Below are 12,215 nucleotides of genomic sequence, written 5' to 3'. Positions count from 1 at the left end.
AGTGTTGAGCTCTTATGTCGACTGCTTACAGGCAGCAGCCTATACCTAATATTGTATGTGACTAACATCAATTCTTGACACTTGGGAGATGATTTAAAGAAAGATCAAAACATTATTTCAATACAACCTTTGGTTTACTTGGGAAGCCTACAATATGATGATTTACAAACAGAATAATTAAAAAAAAACTTTAAACTTTTTGTAATTATATAAAGTCAACTAAGTGACACAGTAAATAGAACATACTGGAGTGAGTTAAACCAACTTATTTCCAACTTTAAGTTGTGTTGACTTACTTATCTTATTAAGATGGACTGTTTGGTTTGACAATGTACCTTTGTCTGGAGGAGGCTACACTACTGAGGACAGGACAACACTGATCCTCATTGGCCTCATTGTTAGTCTGACTACAGGCATAGAAAGTGTTTGTGATTACTCTCCCTTAATCTACCCTCTCATCTCAGAGGTCACAAGTCAGTTGACTCTTCTTTCTCTATCTTTCTCTCTCTCTGTCTCACTTTCTTTCCATTTCACTCTCCGGCCCTCTTCAAACCCTCTTCTTCTTAATTTGATCCCACATTCCTTCACAGTGTAATGCACCGAGAGGATTGTCAGAGGAGTGCGTTAACTCAAGACCACTCCAAAGCTTAGAAACAGGATTGCTGAGCTAAAGGGGATAAGTGGGACTTCACAGAGGAGCGCGTGCACCTTGGATCCTGTCACTTGAAAGAGGACAAGAAGAAGCTCGCTGACGGATAAACAACAAACAAACATGGAAAGGTTAGAGCTCCTCAAACAGTCATGTTTTATGGTTCAGATTTTTTTTTAAAGGATGCATGGAACTTATGCTCAATTGAGTAATCTATTTAATAAAACAATGTATTTTATTCAGTGTAGTGTATCAACAAACTCCCCTAGGAAGCTCAGTTATTGGACCTCAGTTTTACTATAACCCTGCATACGGCCATGGTTATGAGGTGAAAATGATGGCTCTTCTACAACAGAAAACAAGTGGCTCTTTGACTTTAAGGTATTTGCCCTTGCTGGCTATCTGGAGAAGGCCTGGGCCAAGAGAACAAAACATACTTATCAATGAGATCTTTATGTTTGCTTTTCTTTTCTTTTGTTTGCGTCTGTTTCCTTGTTGTCCTACTGTGAAATGTGATCTCCATTTATTTACAGGAAGTGAATGTTATTATGTGAATTTGATACAGTTGTTGGTGTCTTATAATCCCGAAGGGGATGGGTCCTTGTTTGGACATGACACAAAAATAAAAATTCATTCATTCATTCATTCATTCATTCATTCATTCATACAGGTCTACTATACTGATATTTAAATTAGCTTGTCAGAGGTCATTTAGTCAGAATTGTATTTTAAAGCTCCCATATTATACACTTTTCGGTTCTATTATACACCATATTATATGGTCTTAGTGGTCCCTAATACGTTTTTCTTTAATTGTTTGCTGAAAAAAACTTTCAGATAATTTATTGTACTATGCTGATGTTCAGCTAATCTCACAATGGCCTATTTTTTAAAAAGAGCTGCAGCTCCCCTCGTAAATATACAATCTTTGGGCTGCCCCCGCCCCCTGTCCGGAAGCGAAGCCAGATACGCCTCGCCCTCTATCTGTCATGGCCGTGGACCAATAAGAAATAGGGGTGTGGGCTGCACAGTGGAAGCTTCTGGCTTTCCAGTTTGTGAGGTCAGAAAAGGGGAAAATTCTGACTGGAGTATATTGGGGGGGGGGGGGGGGGGGGGAGGGGTGGGGGTTTCAGAAAGGGGGAGAGTGAGAACAGGAGATATTGTTATTTTTTAAAATATTTTGGCAGTCTCTAGGCACACCGTGGACCCATGGATATGTTAGAACACATTTAAAAAGTGCATTTAGCATAATATGTGACCTTTAATGTGACTAGAGTAACCTTGTGCAGTTTATATTCTACAGTTAAACTCTTACCAAAAGTGTCCCATCAGGGCATCCCTTCAGTTTATAAAAAGAACTGAAGGTGTCATGTTGTGTGACTATAGGGTGACATCTATTGCATGAGTCCGTCCTGGGAGAGGGATCCGCTCCTCTGTCACCGTCCCTGAGATTTCTCAATTGTTTCCCGTTAAAGGATTTGTTTTTTACTGGGAGTTTTTTCTCAGTCGAGCTAAGGGTCACTGAGTCAAATGTCAATATGTGATATTGGGCTACAAATAAAACTGATTTGATTCCCGTCAGGGCATCCCTTTCATAAAAAAAATGGAAGGGCTCATGTGTGACTAGAGTGCCCCTTTGGTAGAAAACAATTGTTAACATTTTTGCCCTGAGGTTGAACCAGAGGGGCACATGTTCCGGTCCAATGTCCCTTGTTTGACCATAGGACAAGTGTTGAAGTCCCATAGCCGACAAGCTGAATACACTGGGTGGAACAAAGATTTTTTTAAATGGCTTAAAGCTATAGTGCGTAACTTCTTTTGCCTCCACGAGGAATTCTGAGGAATTACAACAACACTGTCGACACATCTATGCTACATGAAGTAAGCCTTTGGTGATTGCACATGGATTTTATAGGCTAACCCTCTGCTTTATGTCCAGGTTTTTCTTAGCAGTTGAATCACAAACTGAAACATTTCTAGGGCTCTTAAGATTTTTCGGAGATTGTGCGCCAGTGACACGTTTGTGAACCCTGCCATACTGAGAAATACAGAGAGAGTGTTGTGCAACTGATGTCAACTCCTTTGGTGATGGCTTGAATGCAACCGACATGCAATTATAGGAAAACGTTACGCACTGTGGCTTTAAGTTCTCTGAACCAAAAGGGCAAGGGAATGTTCCCCCACTGAACCCTTCTTTGCACGCCCCTGATTTGCAGTTGTAATGTTTTGTTCACACCATAATGGCTACTGTTAACCCACCTGTAGGCCTATGTGTTAGGCCTACTATTAACGGCATGACAGTGGCAGCCACAGGGCGGAGGTAAGGAGATTCCCCGCTACGGCCCCTTTAAGGAAGCAACGCCGAGCACTGACGAAACATTTCGGGTCTTCTCGCTGCTCCCTGCCCCGTTTGTTTTCTGCGAAATCAACAAGAGACGAATTCGAGGCAGCAGCAGGCTAGTATCTTGGTGCTGCGGGGCCAGGCAAACTCTCTCTGGAACAGACACACGAGGGGGACGCAACTTGGTATTTTGTCCCCTCCCTCTTGGTGTCTCGCTTGACCCTAAAAACCTACTGGACGCTCGGCAAGAGAGGACATTTGGGTCGGTGTAATGTAAGAAACGGATATCGTTGGGATGGATGATGGACCAAGTGAGCGCTTGTCGCCGTGAGAGACTGACTGGCGCTAATTTGGAGCAGCGGTCCTGAGCAGCAGGTGTACTGACGGATAAAGCAGACCAAGGGCAATCTCAGTGTTCATGAAACTTTGCTACGATTTACGTGCTGGGTAAGCAACCAAAAAAAATGCTTTATTTTATTTTTTATTTTGTTGTTATAGCCTACCGTTCAACACATGTCTTGTGTGTTGTATGGGAAGGGGAACGCAATGAAGGGTGTTGTTTTACCGTAATGTACCAACAGAATGTAACACACTGTCTCTTCATGCTAGTCCAAAATGCGGATATTTAGATTTCCATGTCGTGTCTGTCACAGTTAAAGAAAATAAGAAATACACGTCCGACCTTTTCGAAGGCTTATCGTTTCCTCGAGGCCTAACGTCAAACTACAGCGTTTTATTTCAGTCGCTGACTCAATTATTGCTAATATGTAACGGACACTTGTATTTCACAACGCTGTTTGTTTCACCTAGCTAAAACCGTGCCAGCTTTACACGGAGCCGTGCACAACACGTGAGCGGTGTAACGGTCGCCCGCTGTCAATAGTTTTTTTCCTTCGTCTCTAAATAACGTTAATTTCTTGACGTAAAGGGGCTTTTTCGGAGTTCCTGTGTTTAGCTAACCCCTAAACTCCCTCAATAACCCTTTGCAAAAAAACACAACAATATAGCCTACATACTTTGAGTTTTTATGTTTAAATTACTTCTTGGGCAGCCATTGTTGTATAGTAATCTTCCCTTCATGACTGACTATGCACATGAACTTGAATCAGACATTATAGACATATGCAGGATTAAAGCCTGTCCTCAAAGTTGTGACTTTGGTGCTAATAATTTGACAAGTGCTGGTGTGGTGTGTTCACTGACCTCTAAGAAGAAGAGGAGATAGCCTACTGTTTGTTCTAAAAGGTGCTGTCAAACGAAAACTAATTGTTCCATTCATCTCGCCATGGGGCAATCATATTTTTTCCTGCCCTGGATTGATTTTGCAACTAGCAAATGTTGTTCACATTTGTTCACTTTAACTTTTGAGTCTCCCATTGTCATTGTCCATCCAGTTTGAGAGCTAGAGGGCAGATTGACCAGTCGTTAGGGAATAATTGATTGTTCATATCCTTGTTTATGTAACTGTGTTCGGAAATAATAGCATCAGAGTAGGAGGGATGCTGCAAGAACAGGGTTACAGAGTAGCAACAAAGTGTTTTGCAGTAAGTATCTTGTTGCTTATGCCTACTTCTTTTTCTCTCTCACAGTGTGTGAATAAATCTCACCTTGCCAAAGTCTGGTGTCCACTGAATTCATATTATCTTCTTCGGAGAACCTCACGACTGCTTATATCAGTGAACTAATTTATTTATTTATTTATTTTTTGGCATTTTTTTATGCTTTATTGATAGTGTAGAGACAGAGTTGAAATGGGGCAGAGAGGAGAGTGACATGCAGAGTAAAAACCGCGGGCTGGAATCGAACCCGGGTCCGCTGCTGGCCGAGGCCCATGGGGGGGGGACGCCCTACCAAGTGAACTCATTTCTATCCGACCTTGAATACACCACAATGGCACTACTTTAATGTGGGTCACTGTTACTCTCTATCCAAGAAAATCAGGACTAAAAGAGTTGTGATGTATATGTTATATTTGAATTTGTTACCTTTTTGTAGTGCACCCTTTTTCTCATGCCTCAGAAACATGGCTGAAATAGCCTACTTAAAAACACAACAAGAGAAGACTGACAAATTCTTTGTTGTTGTTGTCATCTTTGCGTCACACATTCTGTTTATAACAACATAAACAGCAAGCACGTCGTTCACATGACGAAAAGCACAAACTGACCATTCAAAAGCTGCACTGAAAAAAAAAATAAGTTGACATGAAGTAGGTTTTGAAAAATGTGTGCCATAACTGACTTTTATTTTTGTTCAGCCAACTATACTTTGCCCACGGGGCTGAATTACAGTCAAACACTAATGCATTCTTTTTGTTTTGTTATTCTTTTCCCCAAATGATTTTGCCTGATTTGTCTGTTGTTTAGCCTCCGACTACAAACAGAGCGCTATGTGTCTAAGAGGTCTAATTGAAGTTCACCATATCTGCCCTTCCCTCTCCTCCCTTCCTGCCACTCCATCCCCACAGCTGACATCAAATGAAAATAGGCGGATTGATGAAAACATTTAAAAGAACAAACGTGTATCTAGATTAGGACTGCGTTCCAATTTATTAAGAGCAGTGGATGCTCAGTAGCTCCTGTAATCAGATGTTATTGTTTTGTCCTGAGTGTTAGTTTAGTTTATTAAGATCCTCCACATTAGCTTCTGTCTGTCTTAAACAGTTGCCTCTTTTATTATTATTAATAGTACATAGAAAAGTACAGGAAATACACACAACATACATGAAAAGTACAACAAAAAGATAGACTTACTATCTACTAAGTGCTGTACATATAATTCATACTCAAAAGATTATTACAAATATAAGGAATCTATAGTTTTCTCTACACTATTTCTTGTGTAAATATAGACACCAACATATTCTTATAATTTTCTGACATTGTAAAACTTGGTAATGAGGAATTCCATGCCACCATTGCTCGATAATGCACTGTCCTCTCCTGTGTATTAAACTAGTTGGATAGAATGGCACCTGGCCGGCAGCACGATTACAGGCAGTTGTTATTCAGCTTGGCAGAAGCGTGATGCGTTTTTATTATTATTCTGACCATCTGTTGCTTCATTAGGAATGCAGTCAAGGAAAGTGAGTAAAAGTTGAATCCACTCCTCTGGAACATATTGGCCAATGCTGGCTGCATGATACAGTGCCTTGCAAAAGTATTCATACCCCTTGATATTTTTGACATTTAGTCACGTTATTACCACACACGTACATTTATTTTATTGGGATTTTATGTGATAGACCAACACAAGGTGGTGCATAATTGTGAAGTGGAATGAAAATGAAACATCATGGTTTTAATTTTTTTTTTAAATAAAAAACTGAAAAGTGTGGCGTGCAAAAGTATTCAGCCCCCTGAGTCAATGCTTTGTAGAACCACCTGCTTTTCAGTTTTTTATTTCTAAAAAAATTTTAAAACCATATTTCATTTTCATTCCACTTCACAATGATGCACCTCTGTGTGTTGGTATAGCACATGAAATCCCAATTAAATAAATGTACGTGTGTGGTTTTAATGTGACAAAATGTGCAAAATTCCAAGGGGTATGAATACTTTTGCAAGCCATTGTATTTCTAAAAGGTCATGGCTCTGTCTCACAGTGTCTTATGAAATGTTTAGGAGGTGAGATTAGCTCTAAAGGTGAGCCTCTCGCTAATATACTAAGCCTTGTTTCCACAGCAACCAAGAGCGATGGATAACGATGACAGGATGCCCTACATGGTTTTAATGCAGCACACTGGAGTTAAGGACACTTGTAGAAAAGGAAATGTGGTTTGCGTCACTAACCAAAGCGGAAACACTTCACCGTGCCATTTCCAGCTAACAAGTGGTTATTGTCAAACTTTCTATTATTCTAAAACAAAAACCGGGCTGCCTCGTCATGTCCTAGAAAATACACTTGCACAGAGAGTGGCCTAGTTGTGTGAGTGCCCGAGCGTGTATAGCTCTCAACAGTATGTGGGTTTTTTTTCCCACTGCCCCTCCTTTTTCGCGGTTGGTTGATAGGCAACAGTAGGATGTCATTTTAGAAAGAGGTGCATCTCATGTAGCTATAGCATGCCAGTATCTTCCTATAGATAGCCAGACGGTGATCGTAATGCCATGCACCTGTAGACAGCTGAAACTGTAGCTTTGCATGCAATAACAATCCAATCTTTGCCTGTGATCAGTGTATCCAAGCCAGAATAAGATCTACTTTACAAGATTCTATGACCTAGGCTAGTGCAAAAACAGACAGTCAACTAATTGATAAGTCACTTGACTGAAAATCTGAGAAACTTTTTCAATGCAAGAATAAACTACTTCCATTTTCTAACATTATCTTATGATCTTCTCTGATAGTAAACTGAAAATCTTTCATACGTTTTAGGCTACTGGTTGGCAAAAACAAGACATTTAAGATATTACCGTGGGAGCTTGTGATGCATTTTTTTGTTGATATTCTTTTGACCAAATAAAATATCAATCAAGAAAAAAAAAAAGATTCCTAAATGAATTAGTAACGCAAAATAAATTGTTAATTGTAGCTACACTGTGATCACACTCAATAACTTCTAGAATTCTTTTACCATCTTACCTTGAATATTCTAGACCAATAATGATTTTTTAATGTATTTTTGTAAATGCCTCTTTTTATCAAATATTAATTGTAAAACTACAAAAAAAATCTAATGATTAATCTGCTGATTGTCTAATAGGGTAACATGGTCAACAGTCCAAAACCACAGTTGCGGACAGTGTTTGAATCCTTTTTCATGACTGTCTTCAGCTCTAAAAGTGAGAAACACTGATGTGGGTCAAAGGGCATCAAACTGCCTCTTCTAGCCTGACATCCATGAGTGACTGTGATTGGCTGTTGCAGTTTGTATGACCCGTGAGACAGGACCACGAGTAACCTCCAGCTACTGCAGGTCATTAGCATAAGATTACCCAGACACACATAAGCATACACACACACACACACACACACACACACACACACACACACACACACACACACACACACACACACACACACACACACGAACTCAGACACAGTATATTAGGCTTGTACAGCGGAGACACACTGGGCTTGTAAAGCTGCTCAGCCTTAACTTATGTATGCAGTCAGTGTGAAATAAACAATATCCACCTGGGTGGGTGTGAGTGTGTGAGTGAGTGAGTGATGCCACATGGTCAATGTGGTTTTGGTGCGCCGTGTGTGTGCATATATTTGCAACTCAGATCATAGGTTTTCTGACTGCCGCAGCCTCTCTTCTAGCTGGTGTGTCAGCAATGACTTACGATAAGGTAAAAGATGGATGGAGGTGTCTTTGTGTTGGTACATCACTGAGCAAATGTATCATGAGGCCCGTTTGCCTTCACTAACATTCACATTGTGATCAGACCTTGAGCTAAAGCCGCTTCCTCCTCCTGTCCTCTCTTTTTATCTGTTCGTCCTTCTATTAAGTATGGTCAGTGGTTTGATTTACTGTCTTTGGACCGGAGAAAAACATTTTAAAGAAAGGACATAAATAAAACGGAGATAGCCTAAAGAACAACGCAGTGGAACGGGCTGAAGCAATAGCATGGAGAGAACAAGAAGTTTGCTTTAAGGAATAGTTCAACATGTTTTATTCTTAACTTGTTGCCTCACTCTCGTATTCAAAGGATTGCGACAGAAACCATTACTTGAACTGTGCGTGTATTTTTGAAATGGGCAAAGGCAGCTCATCCCTACTTAGCTTAGCTAAAATACTGGTAGTCAAAGGGATCGTTAGCCTGCCTCTACCGACAGTCAGAAGATACACTTCACAACATCACTAAACGCTAATGTGTGCTTGTTGGGACTTTGACATGTTTGCAGCTATATTTTTAGTCGCTCTTCTACTTGTAAACACACGTTTTGTTTTGTAGACCCACTGACAAGGACATCCACGGGGGTTTGCACACGAACACTGCAGTTTATTTCTTGTATTTGATTCTAAAATAACAAATTGCAAAAATATATAATTTTATCTTCTGACTGTCGGCGGAGGCAGGTTATACTTCTGAATTGACTACCAGTATGTGAGCTAAGGTAACGAGCGACGAGACCTTTGCCCATTTCTTCTACAAAAATGCGCACACAGGAAAAAGATGATGTTTCTGATGCCTTGTTTTGAAACAGATACCGAGGCAACAAGCTAACAATTTAAAATGTAGAACTATTCCTTTTAAATACGACCATAGTTTATACAATTATATATATTGTATTTTTCAAATGAACTTGGAATGAAAATCTCTTTCTGGGGTGGTTTCAAATCTGTAAACGTTCATCTGATGCTTATTAGTCACTATTGTTATGGCTTTATTTTATGATTAGCAACCATTGTTAGAGCTGATCAGTGGCCCACCTAGAACTGAGCAGGTTGTAAGTGGATTCAGGTGTTTTCTGTGAGAACATATTTCATTGTTACAACAGGAGGAAAGTGTTTTATTAAGCTGCCACTCACCGCGTTTCCATTCACGCCTTTCAGCAAAGAAATATCAACCCACCAGTCACCAATGTAATTTCCATTCATATTTTTCCATGACAGTGGTGGTGGGTTGTCTACATGATAAAATACATATTTTTTAAATCCATGCACAAAAGCCTGTCTTTGCCCAAGGCCAATCGTTCTGTCTCCTTGTCTGTGGATGAATCTCAATTATAGTCCCTCCTTCCTTGTAAAAATGCAAGGCGAGGTGCAAGGAAAGGGGAATGAGCATTTATATTTAATCATGCGTGATAATGACTTTGTAGCCTAAATGTTTAAGGGTAACAGGATTTCTGTAATGAGGTGTAGCTTACATTTAAAATGCAGTCTCAGTCAAAGATTTACATCAACCTCCTTTCTTTTCAGAATTGAGTTCAACCAATTTTTTATTTTTTTATCTTGGGTGAACTTGTTGTCCTCATATTCTCAATGTGGTTGATATGAGGACCTTGAGGGTCATTCTAGAAGTCTAATTTTAGCTCGACTTCCCAAAAGCACTTTGGATGTTTGATCAGGGTCATCGTCCTATTGGAAGTTCATCAGTGAGATGGTGATGGTCTTTTGACTTTCCCATTGTGATGTTTGTGGATCAATCTAATGTGTGCAGATAAACAACCTATTTATACAGGCATAGAAATATTACCAGCTGTAGTAAATCATATTCACTAACAGTAAGTTCAGAGGCAGAAGAAGAGCATTGACGCGTCCTTCACAATGGCGGATTTGATCGATTTCTGCAAGGTTGGTGGAGTGAGGATCAATCACCTAAATGAATATTTATTCATTGAGAAACCAGGCTGGTTTCTGAGCTTCTAAGAAACTGGGTACGTTTGCCAGGCGGTAAGACCGGCAACAAGTCCGTCAGTTCAACAGTAAGCCAGTCATTCACAAATACCAGCTCATCAGTTAGATCACCATCTTTACAGCGTGACAGCAAATCATCCAGTGGAGCAGATTAAGTAATCAAGGATTACATCAAGAAGAACTACACTTAATCCCGCCTCCCAAATGACAAATCACAACAGTCAAAAAGCAACACGGTCAAGTAAGTTCACACAACACATTCTGTGGCTCCGTGCCCGGCCACTAGAAGGGATGACCGATAATTGTGAATCTTATGACACACAACATTTGGATAAATCAGGATGGAACGACCTCCTTTTACAGTAGTACTAATGGTAAAATCTTACTGTCATTTCCATTATTAGACAGGGTTAAACAGAGGGTGAAGAATGTCAACACTCTGGGTGCGGTCAGAGTTTGATTGGCCGTGGCATGGACGTTTGAACTGGTCGCACTGGGGAGATTATCAGTATTTGCTGGCAGATGGTTTGGAAGTAACAGTTTAGCGCATGTTGTGGTTAAAAATATGCACTGATTTTTGATGCTATGAATAATGATATTCCCCGCCATACCAAGAGTCGATGATTTTTTTTCTTTCTCGGTTGCCCGCTTGAGAACATTTTGGATTCGGGTACAGCAATGTTGAACAGAAAGAAGTGCATGTGCAAAACTTGCAAAGTTAAAGTAGCTACCTCACGTGGCAACACGACCAACTTCTAAAACAGCTGGTGAAGGCCTAGGCAAGTTTCAAAGAGTTTACAGAGGTGCCACTGCTACTGTCTTTGCACAAATCCATATTTAAATTATATTTTTTAAACCATTAAGTTATTTTGGAACAGTAGGCTAGTGTAGTAAATACACACAACCTTTATATTTTATATCTGCAATGTTACTAAATATTTATGTTTTGAAATTGATTAATACGTATTTCAAAACTATCAATCTGGGTTTTTCTTGAAAACCAAGCAATTAGACTCATAATCTAATTTATTTATTATTTTGCTACATTGTCAACTAATGCCAATGACTGTATTCTTTTTCTATCGGTGTAATTCATTTGAATGCAGTATCAGACACTGCTGTAGTAGCTTGACTCCTGTGACTGAGTATGATGACACAAATAGACCCCGTATCTATCTGTCAGCATCGCACCTTGGTCCCTGATACCAAACACAACCACTAAACATTTCACAGCCACTGCTCATGGCACACTATGGAAATTAAATTAATAAATGAGGTCAGCAGATCTGCTCCTGCCATCTGTGTGCCGGCCGGGGGAGTGCAAGGATGTGGTTGTTCTGGTTTTAACAGAGTTACTGGTTCCATCTTCCTTTGTAGGCCAATGTGGAGAGCAAAACTAACTAGGTTAGAGGTAGATGTGGGTAATGTCATACATTCCTTTGTTGAAAAATTAGCTAAAGGTGAATTCAAATCGGTGTACATGTCTGGCAAGGTCATATGAACACACTTTTAGAAGCATTCCTAATATAGTAATTGTCACAGCGAAAGGTTTATTTTTCTATAAAGTCAATATTGAAATTTCCCTTTTGGACAAGAATCCTTTTTAGAGGTGAAAATCAGACATGTTCATAAGGAGTTATTTTTAGCCATGCTAGCGGCATGGTCTGTGGGTCGATCAGTGCACCACTTAGGTTCAGGCTGAAATGCTCAACAACTAAAGGATGGATGGCCATCTAGGGTTGTATGGACATTAGTGTTCCCATGTGGATACATTGTAATGACGTTGGTGGAAATGTCATTGATGTGCCACCATCAAGTCAAATTGTGTCAATACTGTAGTTTATGACCAAATACCTACACATTTATACCTGCTAAACATCAGCATGTTAACATGGGCACCTTGAGCAAAACAACAATAC

At 39.9% G+C, this 12,215-nt stretch overlaps 1 protein-coding gene across 1 annotated transcript in view; it reads left to right on the top strand.

Annotated features, from left to right (window-relative positions):
* Positions 1-3,403: 3,403 nt before the first annotated feature.
* The window catches only part of gramd4a (GRAM domain containing 4a), a gene marked incomplete at its 3' end in the record, with an annotated part of 51,492 nt that continues 42,680 nt past the window's right edge, over positions 3,404-12,215 (top strand). Inside the window, exon 1 of the mRNA XM_080050905.1 lies at positions 3,404-3,437. Coding sequence (XP_079907031.1) covers positions 3,409-3,437 — 29 coding nt within the window. The 5' untranslated portion in view covers positions 3,404-3,408. The remainder of the gene's footprint in view (positions 3,438-12,215) is intronic.

This window comes from Ammodytes marinus (assembly GCF_949987685.1).
Source record: "Ammodytes marinus genome assembly, chromosome: 22".
Taxonomy (NCBI): domain Eukaryota; kingdom Metazoa; phylum Chordata; class Actinopteri; order Uranoscopiformes; family Ammodytidae; genus Ammodytes; species Ammodytes marinus.
Note: the sequence above shows the minus strand (reverse complement) of the source record. Positions and strands in the feature narration are given on the sequence as shown.